The sequence below is a fragment of the Amphiprion ocellaris genome, chromosome 24 (genome assembly GCF_022539595.1).
Source record: "Amphiprion ocellaris isolate individual 3 ecotype Okinawa chromosome 24, ASM2253959v1, whole genome shotgun sequence".
Taxonomy (NCBI): domain Eukaryota; kingdom Metazoa; phylum Chordata; class Actinopteri; family Pomacentridae; genus Amphiprion; species Amphiprion ocellaris.
The window spans coordinates 4,533,650-4,553,170 of record NC_072789.1 but is presented as its reverse complement, the minus strand read 5'-3'; the positions used below and the strand labels follow the sequence as shown (position 1 = coordinate 4,553,170).

The 19,521-nt window shown below is 39.5% G+C and overlaps 1 protein-coding gene across 5 annotated transcripts in view; it reads left to right on the top strand.

The window, feature by feature from the left end:
• Positions 1 to 2,853: 2,853 nt before the first annotated feature.
• The window catches only part of LOC111575432 (sodium- and chloride-dependent GABA transporter 2-like), a 33,098-nt gene continuing 16,430 nt past the window's right edge, over positions 2,854 to 19,521 (top strand). Inside the window, exons 1-4 of one of the 5 annotated variants that reach the window (XM_023280562.3) lie at positions 2,854 to 3,011; positions 3,193 to 3,218; positions 18,046 to 18,290; positions 18,481 to 18,615. In XM_023280562.3, the coding sequence (XP_023136330.1) occupies positions 18,077 to 18,290; positions 18,481 to 18,615 (349 nt within the window). In that variant the 5' untranslated portion in view covers positions 2,854 to 3,011; positions 3,193 to 3,218; positions 18,046 to 18,076. Of the gene's footprint in view, positions 3,012 to 3,187; positions 3,219 to 8,818; positions 8,943 to 16,149; positions 16,369 to 17,889; positions 17,911 to 18,045; positions 18,291 to 18,480; positions 18,616 to 19,521 lie in introns of those variants that run through there. The other 4 variants (XM_023280561.3, XM_035952943.2, XM_023280559.3 and 1 more) reach the window with 4 other exon arrangements.

Below are 19,521 nucleotides of genomic sequence, written 5' to 3'. Positions count from 1 at the left end.
TTGCACTTTGGCTGCCAGATTTTACCATATTTTATTGCTTTTTTTTTTTTTTTTAAAGATAAGATAAGATAAGATCAGACCAGATAAACTTTATTGATCCCACAGTGGGTTAAGTTCACTGTTACAGCAGCTCCAAAAGAAAAAGTATAAAGGCAGTACAAGAATAAGTAAGAAAAAACACAGTGCAAAAATTGCAGTCAACATTACATACTTATATACTTCTATTTTTTTAGTGTATGTTTGATCCTGAATCAGGGCCTTTTTTCCACACAAAAAGAATAATAGTAGAGTTTTTACCTACAACCTGTATTCGAGTATTTTGCTCCACTTGAAGCTGCACACATAATCATGAAACAAACCTGTAGTTATGTGGCTGCAGACAGCCAGCCTGTGTGTGTGTTGAGATTATAAAGCTGTAGGGGGATCATCAACATGCCAGTCTGGGATGACAGGCCAAAAAAATCACAGAGCCAACCATGCAGGCTAATGCGGATGTCTTCGTACAAAAACACTGGAACGTTGTGAGTCGCTCCCACTGGTCCTCACTTTGTGTCATTTCTGGACTTCTTTCACTCTGTACAGAGTGTCTCCCTCTTTTCTGTTTATGAGCTATTATTCCCTGACATGTCGATGGACAGAGTTTGTCATGATCCCATGTGATTGTCCTGAGGCTCTGAAATGACAGGTTTCCTCTGTGAGAGCCAGACAGCAGCACATTAACATGACGTATCGGCGTTTGGATGCTAGTTTTGGCTTCGCCAGACCACCTGACCTATATGAGGGATAATTACATGTACAGTTGCTTGGCAGAGTAACATCTGAATTCAGCTGACTAGACGAAAGTGTGACACAGATGTATAGCTTTAAAAACAGTGCTGCATTTGTGTGAGCTACTGGGCAGTGGGTTAGGTACTTTCAGCACATTTTACTGATAAGATCTGTGTACTTCAACAAAACTCTGAAGTTCACAATCTGATCTCAATCAATAAACAGAACATTTAGTAACCCTTAATCTCCAAAATACAATAGGACAAGCCTGAAGTGGCGCAGTATACACCATACATTCTGTCTGTCTTATGTAACTGATTATGGGTGTTGGCTGTTCCAGCTTGCAGGGTTTCCATTGTTGTACAGGTTGGGCTGAGCAATTCAAAGCATCAGCAGTTATATATATGCATCTCCTAGCTGGTATTACTCCACTCTGATATAGTATTAATGCAAAGCAAACAGAACAGGAAAGAGTAAGTATGTTGTTTTAACTCACTGATCTTAGGATTAATTGCCATTTAAATCATCCGTCACGGCTACATGTGTGAACAGATCAGTGTTGTGCAATTGCTGCCTTACTCTGCAGGACCAACAGCAGTGGCACAAACCAAGAACTTCGCCAAGTCTGAGAATAATATAATTATAATTCAAATAGTCCACCTACATGCTCCGTATGCTACACACACGCTTCATTTCATAAATCTTGCTTAAATTCACATGGTGTTAAACCAACCCTGCTAGAGAAAATTGATGTGAATTCCACAAAACCAAAGCAGGGAACAATAGCAGAGGGAGTCTAGAGAGCGATTAGTTAATATGGGAAAATAAGCTGTGTACATGGGATAGGTTATGTGTTGATGGCTCTGGATTTACTTTATTATAGGAGGTCATCAGTGGGTTGCATGTGTCGTGAGAACCTTTGGAAACCTACAGTTCCTGAGGCACGTGCAAGAAAACGTGACATTCTCTAATTTAATCACTAGGTGTGTCTCCATGTTTCTGACAACTTTGAGTAAATATCCCAGTTTTATTTAACGCAATGTAGCAAACAAATGCAACAAAATGAGTGAAATGAAATAAAGTCTATTTTAGAAAATTTTACATATTTTTACCCTGAGGCACGCTGAACACACATCGTGATATGATGACACGAAGAAATGTCGACTTGTTAAACCAGCTTGACGCCAGGTTTTTAAAGATCAGAGTCAGTGTTCAGTTTGAACATATACAGCTGAGTTAATGTTACAACTTACCAGTGTCCAGCATAGAATACTGTTAGAGTGTTTGAATGTGGGTGAGCTGGTGTGCTCGAGCTGCCATGAGTGCAGAAGAAGGCAGGGACTGCATAGATCTAGAGTTCCATGAAAATGCTGCTTAAACATGTAACTTAGATACGCAGATATGAGTTTGTAGGAGTTTAATCAATGACCAGAGAGTGACTTTAATTTTGGTTACAGATTCTGTCTGTTTGGCTGATATAGGAGATGTTCTTTTATTTGTTTAGGCAGATAGTAATAAAAAGCAGAAAGCATTTATGGCAGAATGATGTGCTTGCATGCAACTTTCAAAAAAAGTGTTCATTTGTTTTGAATCCAGCAGCAAAGGATCAGAATATTGGGAATAGCCAAAGCCAAGTTTTAAATTAGCAAATTTCTATCCAAAAAAATGTGGAAAACATAAGTGTTTTAGAGCAAAATTCTACAATTAAAACCTCCATAAGCAGCCCTGTCTTTTAGAAATTATATTTTTATGCAACAAATTCTCAACGGGATTAATGTTTTTGAGGGAAATGTCATAGATGGATGGATTTTCCCTGCTAATGTACTGAGGAAACACACTGCCACACCTGTTTAAACAAAAAGAATGGAGCTGATAGTAAGGCATGACACACCCTACAGCGAGACATGAAACCGGAGAAACCCCTTTATCACAGACTTGCCTTATCAGCTCTGCGTATGCATGAAGTCATTGTACTGTTGTATGCCGTCAACAGGTGAAAACTCATGTAATAAATTTAAATTCATGTACACGACATGAGCAGCTCTCGTGTATTCATCATTTCAGACTCCTGTCGAATGGCACCGGTTGTTCCAGGCATCCTCCCTCCACAGTGACTTCATCTCATCAGCTGCTCCTCCTCCTTCATCCAATACACCTGAGATGTCCTCAGTATCCTCAAACTACCTCACGTCAATCGTGTTGCAGGACGGGACAGGAGGTGACGTGTTGCTGAGAGCCGCAAGGTGATTATGTACTTTATTTTTCATTTATGAACAGGTAACTTTGGCATAGAATCATAACAACAACAACAAAAAAGAAAACACCTGAATTTTTAAAGTTTATCTGCTCCTCCCCCCACTGACCTGAATATATTTTATTGCTCTTCCTGCACTGACTGATTCCCATCATTCAACACCAGAGAAGACTGCAGAGAGAAAAAGTCCAAACTGGTAGGTGAAAAATATTTGGGCAAAATGTGGTGATGTGTGTGTGTGTGTGTGTGTGTGTTTTTGTGTGTGTGTGTGTGTGTGTGTGTGTGTGTGTGTGTGTGTGTGTGTGTGTGTGTGTGTGTGTGTGTGTGTGTGTGTGTGAGAGAGAGAGAGAGAGAGAGAGTCTGTATTGTTTCTAACTTTACAAACGTGATGAAAGACATCATGGTTTTCAAAATAACTATCTGAAGTATTGTCATTTAAATAACATGATGTGATGTTTTGTAGCAGTATAATATATGCACATTGTTGGCATAATTAACAGTCTGGATGCTAGACTTGATGTTCCAAACATGGTAAAGTTAGCTTGCTACAGTACATTAAAAACAATTTTCTATTTGTTTACTTTTCTATATGTAAAACTTCCAGCACAGCCTGGTTTACGTAACCCCCTGACATTCTCCCAGCACAGAAGACATACATGTGTTCCTCACTTGTCGTTACACATATATTTCTTTCCTTCGTGAAACATTCATTTAGTCGCAACACATGTTAAGCAGGTTTGTTCGCCGTCCCCCTTCCCCCCCGTGCTTTTGTTGTAGTTGTACGGTTTGCATGTGCTCCATGAACACAACACCACACCCCCATGACACAGCAAAACCCCAGATTGTCATGGAGTCAAATTACCAGCAACGGTTTTTGTTGGAATTGCTAAAATACTAGCTTGAAAATGATAGGGTTAAAGTTTGACAAGGAGACGTAAGAAAGCTTTAATACTCAGGGCGTTTGGATCTTAATCACATGATTTAACTCAAGGAAGTTTAAGTCCTTCGCTACATGCTAAAGGCACGGGACGAATACATGCAAATATTGAACTAGAGTGTAGTCGGAGAGCAGACCTTGCCCAAACATGCAGGAGAACACAAGCTCAATGACTAATCCTGCAGACTGTGCATGTGTGCTCCACAAGACATGCAAATGCTAAAAGCCTTTAAAGTCTGTAATTTTATTGACTTTATGTCTATAAAACAAAAACACGTTCACACCACATAATCACTTTCTGTTGTTATCCATAGAAGCAGGGATTTCCTAGCAGTAATCTGTAATCAGGAAACACGCTTTCAGGGTGTAAGAAGTTTGATATATTTTCAAAAAACAAGCTGCCTCGTGGCCTTTTTCACCTTATCAGAAAGGTGTGCAGCAGATACACAACATTAACAGACGGCCCGGCCTCGTTTCTTATCGTGACATTACAGTAACCAAGACTATAAAAGTTTAATTTGTCACTGTAATCAGCTGTTTAAAGTAGCGCATGTTTACTAATGTTAGAACAATTTTTGGTATAAACTGACCTGCAAAAGATATTTGGCTGCCTGAGAACCATATCTACCTAAAATTTGCAAACATGAGCCATAGTAAGCTGGTGCCAAGTAACACTTCAGCAGCAAAACCACTGAACGTAGTGAACTCTTTCTTTCTCATGAATGAATAAATCTCCAGATTATTTCTTGCTCAACCACCCATATAAAATGGCACACCTAAATAGTACCGCATAATGTAATTAGTGTAGATGAATGCTACTTTGGCTATGATCTGAACCCAGCAGAGACTTTAAAGACCTCCTCAGGTAAAAATCCATGTGTTTTTATGTATTTAACCTTTATTTAACCAGGAGAGATCCCGTTGAGATTAAGAACCTCCTTTCCAAGGGAGTCCTGGTGTTCTACCTTGTTTACATGTCCATATGGTGTTTTTTTTTTTTACACGATAGAAGACACAAGAGAAATCAACACCATGGCTACAGAGAACTGATGACAATCTCAAAAACACGGTGTTTCATAGCTAACAAACCTGAGGAATCAATCCTGTCAACTTGCAGGGTGGGGCTTTCTGTATCATTATTGTTCTTCAGAATTGTGTAGACTAGTTCGACAGTGTTTGATCAAAGACGTAGGTGAGCTGTGGAGGTGATGGTGGATGGAGGAGGGCGGAGACTACATAGATCTGCATGTTCTAGCGGAAGTAACAGTGTAGAATTGCGTCTAAGCCATTTAAAGATAGGACTGGATTATTTTCAGGAAAAAAAGTGAGTTTTTAGGGGTTTAATCAAAGACTCCAAAGGCACTTTAAATAAACTCTTGTATTACAAAGCCAGTTCAGGAAGCCTGGAAGAAAATGTCATCATGTAGTGCTATGTTCATAATTCAACAATCACAAGTCAGTCTTGAACATTCACCTTTTTGGTGCCAATCTGTGAATTTGTCTTGGAAGCAGTTAAGACTGCACACAGCTACAAGCAGTTGTTTTTCTGTTCATATAAACTGTGTAGCAACCGTGTTGTTTGGCCGCCAACGTGGTTGCCACAGAGCATATACAGTAAGTCATTTATTCACCTAAAGACCTATTTCTCCTCTCTGTGCTACTATAGAGTGATGTCACTTGTGTTACAGCACGTGTGTTTTATTTGTAGCCCCTATTTAACTGCGTAGACTTTGTAATGCGTGCCAAAGGTAACCACGGATGTTTCCAGCCCTTTCTTGTGATTTGACCACAGTGCTGAGGCAGCTACTTGGATTTGACAAATGCAGTTTTCTGTCATCACAATGTGGCGGAACTTTGGCTCGCATTAAACAATCTGCCTCTTTTGATGGGTTGTTGGCAAGAAAATTAAAAGGAATAACTGGAACCAGTAAAGCAGGCCCTGTTTTCCCCCAAGAGCATTGAACAATCACCAACATCTTCATAGTTCCACTGCATATCAATGAGACAAACCTGATGCTGCAATGTGTTTATGAAGTTTGGCTTCAAAAATGTAACTTTAGGAGACTGGGTGGGTTAAAGAGTTTATTGTATTGTCATCCCCTCATTATGGAAATAGAATTTTGTCACTTCATTGGAAGCATATGTGTCAAAGACAGTTTACTGCAGCTAGTTTTCATCATCATGGCTGTAATTTAGTATCTTGGCCAGCGCTCACTCGGATGGATTATCCGCATAGCAATCAGACATATTCTAGTGTTTGTGAAGAATAACAGCTGACCAAATCAGAGAAAACAGTCATTACCAAAAGTCAGCTGCATCTTAGGGCAGGATTTTAGAATTGGGAATCAAGACTCCCATAATCCATAGTTGGGAATCTCTAAATAACTCATAATACAATGCTATCATGATACATTGATTTTGCAAAACTCGCAATACATTGAAAGACAATCATACATCATGATGTCTAACTGAAGAAAAACAACAATAAGTAAAATTCCCAAAAGAAGAAATTCAGTTTTAATAATGTATCAGCATAATTAAGTAGCTCTCTCATTGGCTTTCAGCTGCTGTTATTTTCCTCCGTGAGTTTCTTCTCCTTCACGGCAGGTTAGTTTAAGTCCATTCACTTCCCCCTCATTCATTTGATGAACATCAACATGAAGAATTAAGTAGCAATGACTCTTCTAAAAAATGTAAAGCACAGCTGCCTATTTTATTTAAATTATCAGTGTCTGTTGCCAGTGTATCATGATAAATTGCTTTATCAATATTTTGTCACACTCCTACCCTCATCCAGTTCATCCTAGGCCTTTATTTAATGACCAACACAATGTAATTTCATTGTATCAACTGGGATGAGTGGAGGAAAAGCACTACTTAAAGGTATTTTCTTCACAATGGATATCTCCAATGGGAAATTGATGTTTCGACTACATTGATGCTGTGTGAAACCTATTAAATAATAAGGATGTAACATATTACGCAGTGACAGAAGGGAATCTTTAGAGCATAGTAATGTATTTTGGGAGTAGGACGCTCGAAGAAAAGGAATCTTGGAATACATTGAGACTTTCAGGTCCTTCAGTTCATTCCCTTGTGGACAAGATAAACACATAGCTTACCAGCTTATGTTCTTTGGAATGACTACAGAGTTGCTGCTGTTCCTTTTAGTCATGGATGAGGTACAACAAAAACAGATGCTTTTTCCCTTGGCTCTTTTCATTTATAAGGTAAAGCTCCCACAGGAAATCTGGTGTCCGTTTGACTCCATCTTTCGCTTCTCTTACATTTGTGTGCCAGAAAGAAACAAAAAATGCTGTTTTGGTACCTGATTGACACAACAAAATTACACTGTAAATGCCTTTGGTATTGTTCAGTATTATCAAGCCGACTTTTTTTGCGTCTTTTTTATTAATTAAGTGTTTAATAATAATTTTTGCCTGCAAAGTCCATCTTCCTACATAGTGATCTTCTTTTAAAGTCTTCCTAACAATACAAAGAATATATGTCTGGTGGAAAAAAGCCTTTATTTTAATTTATGTTTTTGGCCTAAAACAGTCACATTGAAAACTTTCAACGCTAATAAATGTCAGAATAAGACTTTTAAAACTTTAAAGACACACCACTACTAAGTGTGTGGGTAACTGTAGAACGTAAACTCCTCAGGTTGTTAAAAGACCCATAATTTCTATTGCTGTACAGACGACATGACCTTAGTGTCTTCCATGATATACACAGCTATGATTTTAATCACCCACCATAACAAATTGTTCCAACGTCCCAAAACACTGCAGTGTTTTGTTCCAAAAGTTCCTGTCTGAACACTCTGCCATGTTTTCTGGTAGCTTGGCTGGTCAGGGAGTCAAGGGGCCCCTCCACAAATCCCCAGTGGAGCCATGTGGCCCTCAGAGCCCCTTGACCAAGGTGCTTAACCTCAATCAAGTCTCTCGGCATCCAAGCGTAAGAAATGGCCGTCTATGGAATTCAAAACCTCGCCAGTCGGAGCTGCAGTTTCAGCAACGAACGCAGTAATGAAGTAATCAAATCAGGTTGTAATGGAAGCAGTGACCTGTAATGATATAATTACTTTGCAGGTACCCCACGACTCAGCCATGGGCACAACAATAGAGATATGTGGGGTACTAGTCACTGGTAATTAATCAAATTATTGTTTTTGCAGACTGAAAGTAGTGCCTTTTCTCCAGGTAGTGCTTTCAAAGTTAGATTCCCACAGTTTTCTTCATATCTTCGATTCTTCACGGAGGATGAAAAGCAGAAGCCTTTGTATTTGTTGTCGGTGGTGGCAGAAGTGGGGCTTATTATTTGATGTTTTGAGATAATCCAACGCTGCATTCCTCCCTTGGGCAATCTGAGCCCAGGTTGTGAAGGTTTGGGAGCCTCAGTCAAATCAGACAGATTAATTACTGTACAGCTGACTTGCTGCCTGAAGGTTCAGTTTCCACACATTTATCCTACTTTTGCAGTCTATACAGCACCACTTAATAACACAGGTTCACCTGAAATATTCGCCTGGCTTCTTGTACAATGCGTTGTAAAATATAATGGATTCTATAGCTTTGGTACAGCAGTGTTGGATTTAGCTCTCAGGCTGTCACGCTGGCGAACCAAGATATTAACGTGCTTTAGTATACACATAAAGGCTACTGTTCATGTTGCTGGAGGGTTGACGCCATGTAAAGTCGAATAGGGTCTCATGGGTCCAACATCCTGACTTATAAAAGTCCCATGATAGGATCGTTTTAGCCTGTGGCTTCAGGCTCAGTGCACACTTGGAATCTGGGTTTGTTTAGCTCTCCTAGATTTGTTTGAGAGCCTGGTTCATCGCAGGCAAAGGCTGGACAGGCGAGGGAGAGACAGGGTCGTACTCACTTTTCTGTAAAATGATCCGGACGAACATGATTAATCCAGCTCATTAAGGCAGAACCTCGAAGGCTTAGCGAGAATCTACTTCCACAAACAGAGGTAAGTTCAGTGTGAGGACAAGTGTTGCTCTCCAGAGAATCACATTTGCAGAATGATTTTATTAACCTTCCAGTCAAATAATTCTCTTTAACTATAATGTGTATATTTTGTGTATCGTGGTATTGGAAGATGGATAAGCTATTTGAGACTATATGACCATTTTAGACTCCAATTCCAAGAGTAAAGTCCTTATGTTTAGACACATACCAGACTGAAGTGGTTTGTTTTGTCTGCTCTCCGTTGTCCCAGTGATGAGTTGGAGGATCTGTATATGAAAAGACACTAACTACACAGATCTTCTGAGCTTTTACATTTGTGTCTTTATACATGTTAAGCAAACAAAATGTGACGTGGTAATCCATGGGCTTTCAGAGGGGCCAGTAGATGGATTTATGCGAACCGAGGCTAAAAATCTAGGACTTAAACAGGATTTGTGCTTCATCCAAACTGCGTGTCGGAAAACTGCAGGAAAGAGTCGGAAGCCTGCTCCACCTGCATCTTTCCAACATCATTAAGGATGTGTCCTGGTTGACCATTCTTTGGGAAAACTCCAGTACAGATTTCACTGGCCAAATTTCCAACTGTCTTATTAAGGTGTGTAAATGCATACCACCCAATGCAACTCTATTACCTCCAGTTCCAAACAATAGCACATCTCCTGCCTCCCTTCTCCTCTCTACTTTTTAATCTGCCTTCTATTGTGACCATTCAGAATGACAACAAACACTCACTGTTTGATGTGGTCCCACAACAAACCTTAAAAATTCGTTCTGATTGGCCATAACAGCCTCTTATTTCTTTGTAATCGACAGTTAGTTGACAGCTGATTGACCTGAGTGGCTTGTTTACTGCAGGCTATCGATAAAATGGTTCATTTGGTTACACTAGTCGTTCTGAACAACATAGAGAACCTATAGAATACTTCTGGAAAGATACAAATGAATAGCTCAGATTAGGTTACACTTACATTTGGTTTGCATTTGAACCTGGTAAAGAAATACTGATAGACACAATGGATGGATATTTATCAAAGTAGTTTAATAACTGGTGCAAACAGACCAATCCTGCTCAGCACACATTATAAATCTCACCTATTAAGTATAGTGCTTCATAATGTAAAACGATCAGGGAGAGGATTAAATTTGGGAATTAATTCTTGTGACTGCCCACAGTGGTTAAAAGTCTCATGTAGGGAGCTACCCCTCAAAATATTCACATAAAATCTCCAGGAAAGATTATCAGCACCAAATATCTGGCCCACCACAAACCTTGTGGGAGCCCTGTGCAGTGTGTGGACATAAGGCCATATGTTATACTTAAGTGACTCCTCTTTTACAAGGTAGGTTTTTCACAGGTTGGAGAGTAAGGGGGTTAAGCCACAGGAATGTTTACTATTTAGGACATGGGAAGGAGGTAGAGGTCTGATGTTGGCCACATAGGACCTGAAAAACTCCACTTTCAAAGGGTTCAAACGAGGCAAGAAGACCACTTTAACTTCTCCCAATGTGATTGACCTGAAAGTTGAAACAGCAGATTAATGTGTCCAGTCAGATCGGCCAGAAAAATTCAAATCATCGTCCAAATATTAAATTACATTCAACCTTTCTGGTCTGATAGTTGGAAGACTGTAATCAAATAGATGGCCTTGTGTTGTCAAACAACTGTTCCAGCTCAAATGGACAGGTCACGAAGAAAATCTGTCAAGTAAAACACGATTGTTGTTTTTACCCAGTTCAAATCATTAAATCCTTTGTTAAGCTGTCAAACTTGATCTGCATCAGGTTTTCATTAAGGAAGCAAAGAACTTGGCTTCAATTAAGCAGCCAAAACCACATAATCAGCAGGCGATCTTCATGTTGCGTGCACGCTGAGTTAAAGGAATTGTTTGACATTTTTCGAATGTTATGCGCTCTTTCTGCACAATAGTGAAAGGTAAATAAAAAAACAATATCAGATCTTTGCAGTAAAGGAGGATTGGTGTTTATTTCAATGTAGCGAATTTCCCATTAATGAGCTCTTGTGACTCATGCTAACTTTGAACTCTTCACCTGTTCCTTTTCAAAGATTAATGGTATTAGGTTATTTTAAATGCTTGTTGTCTGACTGAAACAGAGATATGGACAAATTTATTCGCTTTTACTTATCATATATCACCATCTTCAAGACGACAGTGTTCATCAAAGCTCCAAACTCATTAGTTGTTGTTCCATAGCCGGGATTACTCTCATCCATTGACACATGGGTCAGTACTTTCCAACTCCTCATTTTCCCAAAATTCTCCAAAGGAGACGAAGAATACAAACTTACCATGCCACAGTAGCCCGATTAATGGGAAATACAGGTTTGAAATTTACCAAAAATTGTCCAATGGAGCCAAAATGTGGTTGGCTAAGCTGAGCAAAAAGACGGTACATAAGGAAAAGACTGGACTACCTTCAGCAAAGCTACAAAATACACCTATCAGCACCTCGAAGCATCTGTGAGCTGACCAACAGCCAGATGGCAGGTGACACACTCTATCTGCATACTTCTTATGCTTTCCTGTCACAATTAGATGGCCCATTCAAAGAACACAAAAGATTACAAAAGCTTTGCTACAGGGTGATTGCATTCATAGTCAGTAACCCTGTCTTTAAGCCTCCAGTGATCTCACATGAACAGTGTGTTTGTATGGCCCTGTTACCTTGTGGCTGGCATCCAGATTGGCTTACGGTGAACAAGTTGGCACGTATTAGGTGTCTTTTGTGCAGGTTTACGTGAGGAGGCATTGCTGTTTTGATGCTGTTGTGAACCTGAGACCTTCCGCTTATCGGGCGATATCTGTAACCAATCCTAGAACTTGTGCACAGTTTCATACACTCGCAACTGGACGTAACTGACAATTTAAAACCCAGAATTTCTTTAATTAAATGACAGTAGGTGTGGTCTTACCAACTCAGGTATTGTGTGATTAGTTAAGCTTCTCAATAGATCACGATTTAAAGTTTCCATATCTTAAATCAGATCTTAATTTGGTCTCAAAACTTTTGTGTATACAAGTATTCAGACTGGATTAATGAACTCAAAACAGATGTCATAAGGAGAGTTGAATTGTTGTTACTCTCTGTAACAAGCTGCAATGATTCTTCCTTTTAAAAGATTTGAAAACCTGGTGGTTCTAGCGCAGGAGTGAGGCCGGCCATAAGAGTTTCACTCACAATGCCTACCACTGTATATCAGTGACCCACTGCCCTGGATACCAGACACCAATAAAAGTAGCCATAAAGCATCTAGGAACCGTGCAAAGCTACGCCTGGTCTGAGTTACATGCCGTGGCACCACATTTAAAGAGGCTACAGGTTTGTCAGGACAGAACAATGGTGACTGTATTGGAGGACCCTTAGCGTTGGGGTTTTATTTGGCCCCTGGGAGGCAAAGCAGAGTCTGCGTTTGGGGAGAGAACATGCAGGATGTGTGTGGAGTGCACACATGTAGTTAAGGAATTTGTACATTGTATATGATTGCAAGACTTTATTCTTTACCACTTCCTGACTCTCGACCCTTGACTTCTTGATTTTCTTTGTGGAATTTCCTCGACTAATGAGGGAGACTGCAGTAAATTTTGACATAAATTCATGTAGGGGATTAATTGCAGATTTAGGCTGTGCATGGAAATGAGATTTTTCACAACTCAGTAAATCTTTTCTTTAGCTCGATGAACGTCAGTGTATGAGGTATCATTGCAGATTTTATGCTTCTGTTACTTTTTACAACCTCAGCGAAAATTACAGTGATTAATAACTAGGTCTAAATGTTTTAAAAAAGAAAAAATGCAATCTGTATATTTATAAAAATAATTAGAGTTAATTTGACAAGATAATGCACTCAATTACTTTTTTTTTTAGCTAAGACAATCAAAACGTCAGCAAATCAAATTATTTATACATGGCTTCAAAAAAGGTTAAAATCTGATACATTCTCAGCTTTTTCTTGTGTAATCTTTGTTTTTGCTAGTATAATGTGACTGCATTGTTTTCTGCACAATCTAATCATTAAGTTTTGTCAACATAACAATAAATGTTTGCCAAAGGTAAGGAACAGGACAACGTGTCACATTCTTGATATCCTTTAATAAACTACATATAGCAATAACACCTGAGTCATTAAGATGCTATGAATCTAGCTGCTTGAATACAGTGAATAATACTGAACAATCTTTAGAGCAACATTAATCAGATCAAAAGCAATGTAATTCAAATAGGAGAAGTGAAACTGAGTGGAATAAATTAGTGTGGCTCAATTCCTAGATATGTACATTTTATTGTGGAAGTGAAAGCTGTGAGTCTTAGCATATTTTTTAAAATATATTAAAATATAAAATTAGACAAATTAAATCAGAAAACTTTATGGTCTTCAAAAAACTTTGAGGTATTCATAGATAATGTATTACATCATCTGCATAAAGGTATAAGTTTGCATGTGCATTTCTGATGACTTTATGCAGCAATTTATTTTTACAAACAAGTGAAAATAAATTTAGTGTGGAACACATGCTAAAGTAAGAGTAAACATGATGTATTATTAGTATGGAAGGACTGTGATTTCTGTGATGTTATTGATAGATAAAACGAGCCTCTAACCTTTCTAACTTCTGTTTGTATTCAATTCTCTTAAGAATTTAGGTAGAAATTGGAAGAAAAAAAACATTTGGTGCCAGTAGTTTGTTTATTTAGAGTACTAAGTGAGGTTTGGGAAGAAAAAAGGGAAGATTTTCATAAACTTTAAGTAATATAACTAATTACAGAATAAAACTACAAATGTGCCGCTCATTTTTTATGGTGACGTCATGATCCTGAAACTGAAATGGAGTTTATGTATGAGTGCTCATAACTGCAGTGTAGGGTGCAGTGTCCTCCTCTTTTAGTATGTGATTTATACACCTAATAACGTAACATAATAGCAGTGGAATGCAATTTTCTGAATGAAGCCCATGGAGCAGCGTGTTAGCAGGAGACTGGATTTTATTTTATTTTATTTTTTACTATGGCTATAAATGCTCAGCTGAATGAGCACAGGCAATGACACACCCTGTTAAAACTGCTCAGAGCTGCTCCAGGTAGCCTTAATTGTTAAGACGCCAGGACTATTTCACAGGATATGAGTCCACAATGTGGGCCTTAACACAAGTTCAAAAACCGAAGTCCAACAGCCCATATAGATTATAAAACAAAAATGAATCCAATAAAACAATCATTGAAAATGAGTATGTAATGGAAATAATTTACCAGCTCTCAAGTCATGTAACACACAAGAAAATATAATGTGTAGATTGGTTTCATTTTATTCTGTCATAACACAAGTGTATACAAAGTACAAAAAACAGGATGTAAATTTCATAAAGTATGCTACAAATGCTAGATATGGCCCAAAAAAATGTAGATATAGCAGATTTCCCAATATAGCTGCTCTCACTTACATATTTCTCTCGTTCTGTTGTCAGAATGTGTATGTCATAGTGACGAAATGCAGCTCATTAAGACTACTGTGCAGCTTAAAATCCGGATTTAAAATTAACAATATTATTCAAGCTACTACTCAAGACCATTTGGCCTGCGCTGTTTTACATTGTTTTACATGGTTTGGAGTTGCACTACTGTCCTACAGGAACCCATGTTTGAGTTGCCATTATAACTACATCTATAACAGTTTTGCACTTTATTATATAAACTATGGGTGTTAATGATTAATTGTTAATCGATTAATTACCATAATAATTTTGTCTTTATTATTGTAGTCTGTATTAAAAATAAATTAGAACTGCAAGCAGTGTTGGTCGGGTCCTCGCACCCTTGCTGGTCAGTGAATCCAAGCATGTCCACCAGGTGGCGCTGTGACTGAGAGTATATTTCAGTCTATGGATGTGATGGGGGCTGGACTCTGATCAAAGTTTCAGGCAGATTGAAGCACGTACAGGCTAGTTATACAGCACTTCCTGTTTCATGGCGAAACGTTGAAATTCCGCCAGCCACCATTTCCACGCCCTCAGACTTTTGTGGAGCATTTTGATAACTTTGATGACCCATGCCTGGTGTACAGTCTGGCTAAATTTCAGCTCTGTCAGAGGGTTACGCTGTTTGAGTTTATAGCTTTTGAAAAAGTGCAAAAAAAAAAGGTCCAAAATCATCCAACACAATTCAAAATGGCCGACTTCCTGTTGGGTTTTGGGTATGTGTGCAAGAGTCTTTTTTGTGCATCATGATCTGTTACAGATGTGCACCAAATTTCATAGCTGTAGGTGAAACATGGTTCAGGGCTGAATTTTCATAATATTGCAGGGGGCGCTGTTGGGCCATTTTGCCACACAAGTGAGTGTTTCCCTTAAAATATCTAATTTTTATGCGTTTTCAAGTCTTTTTAGGGCCTCAAAAATGCATTTCTTTCATTCAAAGGAGAAAGTCAAAGCAAAACCCCACAGGTTTCAATGGGGTCTTCGCACCATTCGGTGCTCAGATTCTCAATATTTTCTTTAAGAACATTAAAACCCTAACCCTCCAGTGAAATTCGCTGGAGTTTGGCAGATTTTTTTGTGAATGTTCTTAAGAAACATTTTAAACATTTTCTTTTTTTCCCCCAAAAAATGTTCAAAGATTTCCCAAAAATGTTGAAAATGTGGACATTAGAAGTTTCACTGTAAAAAGACTTTTTTCCCCCCTACATTTTCAAACTTTAAAACGGGTTAATTTTGACCCGCAAGACAACACAAGGGTTAAAGGAAAAGAAGTAAAACTGCCTTGAAATAGCCTGTTGCTCATGGAGGGGTGAGGTAGGGAGGGCTGGGGGAGTGTCCTGAGGGTGATGACATCAGGAGGTGGATCCAGAGTAGAGGCAAAATCAAAGTATGAAATAATAGAAGCACATTTGCCCTGACATACATTATGTATTGTATTATAAAATAAATATGTATTTTTGTTATGATTGGGTGTTCAGCACCAGGATGGTTGGAGCCAAAACAGGAAGGAACTATTCAGACAGAGGCTTTATTACAGGAAGTAAAGAGGCAGGTGCAGATAACAGGAACAACAGAGATTGCAGCAGTAATTCACCTCATGAATAAACACACCTATGTGAAAGAGACACAGGTCTGATACATGCTGGCTGTAATGAGAGGATGGTAAGGAGGTGTGAAAGGAGGGGCCGTGAAGGGGAGGTAAACTTTTGTAACTCTGAAAAAGCATCCAGTACCCATGATGCCTTGTGGTTCATTTTGTAACCTGCTCATTGCGACCAACAAACCCCAATCGCCAGGCTTGACCCAAACATAGTCTCTGAGTGCATTTGGTCGGAGGCGCTGCACCGGCCAGCTCTCTGCTGCCATGCCTGGAACAAACCATTCCGCCGCCTTTCCGGGGGGGTGGTCGCGGTGTGAAGAACTACAGGAAACGCAGAGGTAGGCGATGTAATGTCAAATTCTCTGCGATTTATCACTCCGAAACACGCGACGAGCAAATATTACTGCACAGTTTCGGCGAAGTCGCTATTTTAACAGCGTTTGTCGAGCATCCTGACACCTAAACACGCCTCTGCTGCTCAATTCCGCATCGATACGTTACGTGAGCTGTTACATGTGTAGCATACGAGCGACAGGGTGTACAGTAGCACACGTTTTCTGACACTGTAAATCACATTTTCTTTTGTTTTTTGGTGCCATAAATGTGCTGGACATAGTGAAAAGTGGGCCCGCAGAAGCCGCTATGCGTTGTTTATATCAGAATTGTGTGGTCACATGGCCCAGCAGGGGAGAGAGAGGAAGACAAAAAGAAAGAGGAGGGCACATGATGTGTGAAGAGCAAAGACAATGAAGAAGTTCCTCAGAAATGTAACTGCAAGACAGCAGCAAAGTGCAAACATCCTGCCACAATGTCTCAAACGCAGAAATGACAAAGAGGTCGTATAGAGTTTGCAAGGAAACCACATCACACTGAGACGAGCAAACATGAAACAGCAGCTGATTTTTTTTTAACATAAGAAGGACCATAAATGATCCTCTAAACGCCTTAAATGGATTATGGTTGCTTATCACATATAAGTCACACGACTCTCTAAGTCTGCTCAGAAGCAAAGTCCTGATTATAAATAGGTGAAGCCGCATGACATGTAGTTTTATTTTGAGGGTCAACACACAAACTCTTGACTGCTGGTGAATTTTAAGCACCGGTCGGTTATAAATGCATTAATTTATGTTGGAAAATTTATGTAAGGTAAACACCAGTGTCCACAAACTTCTGGTGAGATGTTCTGCCATTCTTCAGAGCCGATGTCTTTTATATCTGGAGGGGTTGCATTGTGCCACTTTTGTCTTTAAAATACCCTGAAGGAGTTGTTGAATTAGCTTCAAGTCAAGTAATTTTACCCTTTAGATCATTACCATGCTTTAATATTTCCTGCTCAGCCAGTATTTCAGGGTATCCACACGCAACCATCAGTAAATGTCAGTTACCCAACACCTGTCACACTCTTATCATCACACTCCTACCTCCGTGCTTCACTGTCAGGACTATGCATTCATTGTGATAGTCCTGGCCATGTTCATACCAAACATGACCCATCTGAGCCAAATAAAAATATCTTGGTCTCATCTGACCAACAAATGTGCTCTTAGTATTAATTATCATTAATCATTAACTTTTATGTTTGTTTCAGTGGAATAGAAATGCAAAAATTACAATTCCAACTAAAACTATGACTTGTACCAATTCTGTCAACACAATCACGTTAGGATTTTTTTGTGTTTGCGTTTTGCTCTGCTCTAGTTCCCAGGCAGATGCTGAAATTGTCAAATTTAGTCTCAGAGTGTCCTGCAGAGCACTGATAAAGGATGCACACCCACACCAGTTCGTCCTTGGCTTTCACATCTCAGATAAGTGAGGCAGCCAAACCAACGGTCACAAGACACACTCGCATTCTTATTTTCACTCCTCACTGCAAAGATGTGCGTACTTTGTGCTCTTCTTTTTTCTTTTTGGACATTTGTTTTCCCTTTTAGCTGGTTCAGCTTCCATGGCTTTATACGCTCTATATGTTCTTAATCTCTCTTCCCTTCATTTCTTTCTTTTTGTCTCCTCAGGGGTGTGTGTGTTTCCCTTCCAGAACCAGTGATGGCTGACCCACTGCCTCCACACCAGACTGAAGCTCTGCTGAAGAAGTTCCCACAAGGAAGCCTCCCCAGTGGGAAGGAGGCGACCAAGGACGGCCTGCATGCCAGAGGCCAGTGGGCCAGCAAGGCCGAGTTCCTCCTGGCCGTGGCTGGGCAGATCATCGGCCTGGGAAACGTCTGGAGGTTCCCCTACCTCTGCTACAAAAACGGAGGAGGTAAAAACAGGAAGTTTCATCTTTGAGAGTTTGAAATTGCCTTCCTGTTTCTTCACATTTCTGTCATCTATTTTTTCCTCTTTTCTCTCATATTTTTCACATACACAAAAACTAGAGATGACATTTGTAGGATGCTCACTTGGGATGTTTGTCGTGTTACGAATAGCACCTTCTGTGTTTTTGTGTCCAGGTGTGTTCTTTGTTCCCTACCTGCTGTTCCTGGTGTTGTGTGGCATCCCCCTGTTCCTCCTGGAGACCTCGCTGGGACAGTACACCAGCCTGGGAGGGGTCAGCGCCTGGAGGACTATTTGCCCTTTATTCGGAGGTACTCTTTATTTTATTATGCTAGCGTAAATCTGCTGATTCAATCATCAAGTAGTCAAGGAAATGTGTAAAAACGGCGAAAAATGGCCATCATGACTCAAAGATTATCTATTCAAATCTTCTGTCTAAACCTCAAGATATTCAGTTTACCATAAATGGAGCTGGTTTGGGATTTGAACTGAAAAAACTACAGAAAGACTGAGTTTTAACTTTTCAGCTTCCTCTTTGTTACCATCAATTTATTTGAATAAGAATATGCTCTTCTGTTTATATTATATTGTCTATTTTTCTTGCTGTTTCAGTTCATGTGCTGATATGTTGTCACTCCACGTGGATGTCAGAGCAGGGATTTGTTGTATCCGTAGTGACAAAATATCAGCAAAATGTTAACTTTGCACACATTTTGGACAGCACAAGCAGGAATCAGAGAGCGGCGATAAGAACTTTAGCTGAATAGAATGTCAACGGAGATTGAGGTACTGCGAGAAATACTAGCCCACCTCGTGGCTACAGTAAATGCCGAACATAAGCTTTACATGGGTGGTTTATTCAAGCAGAGAGTTATGGCTTTGTCAGAGAACAAGCAGAAGTCAAGCTGCTTTTACAAGCTATCAGCAAGTCATCAAAGAGTTGTGTCTCTTTAAGAAAACAACGAAATGCTATGCTAGTGCTACTCTTCTTTTGTCGCCAAAGATTGCTGGGATTGGTGTATTGTGAGGAGCAATTAAGCTACAACACAAGCTCAGTACAGAAATAATTGGGAAGCGTCTATAATGGTTTCCATCGTAGGGAAACATCAAGCTGCATACAGCACAGGAATGCCATTTTTGCCTGGACAGAGGGCCAAAATGGAGACAAAAAGATGCATTTACAGATTTTGGTCCTTGCCTACAAGCAGGTGAACTTT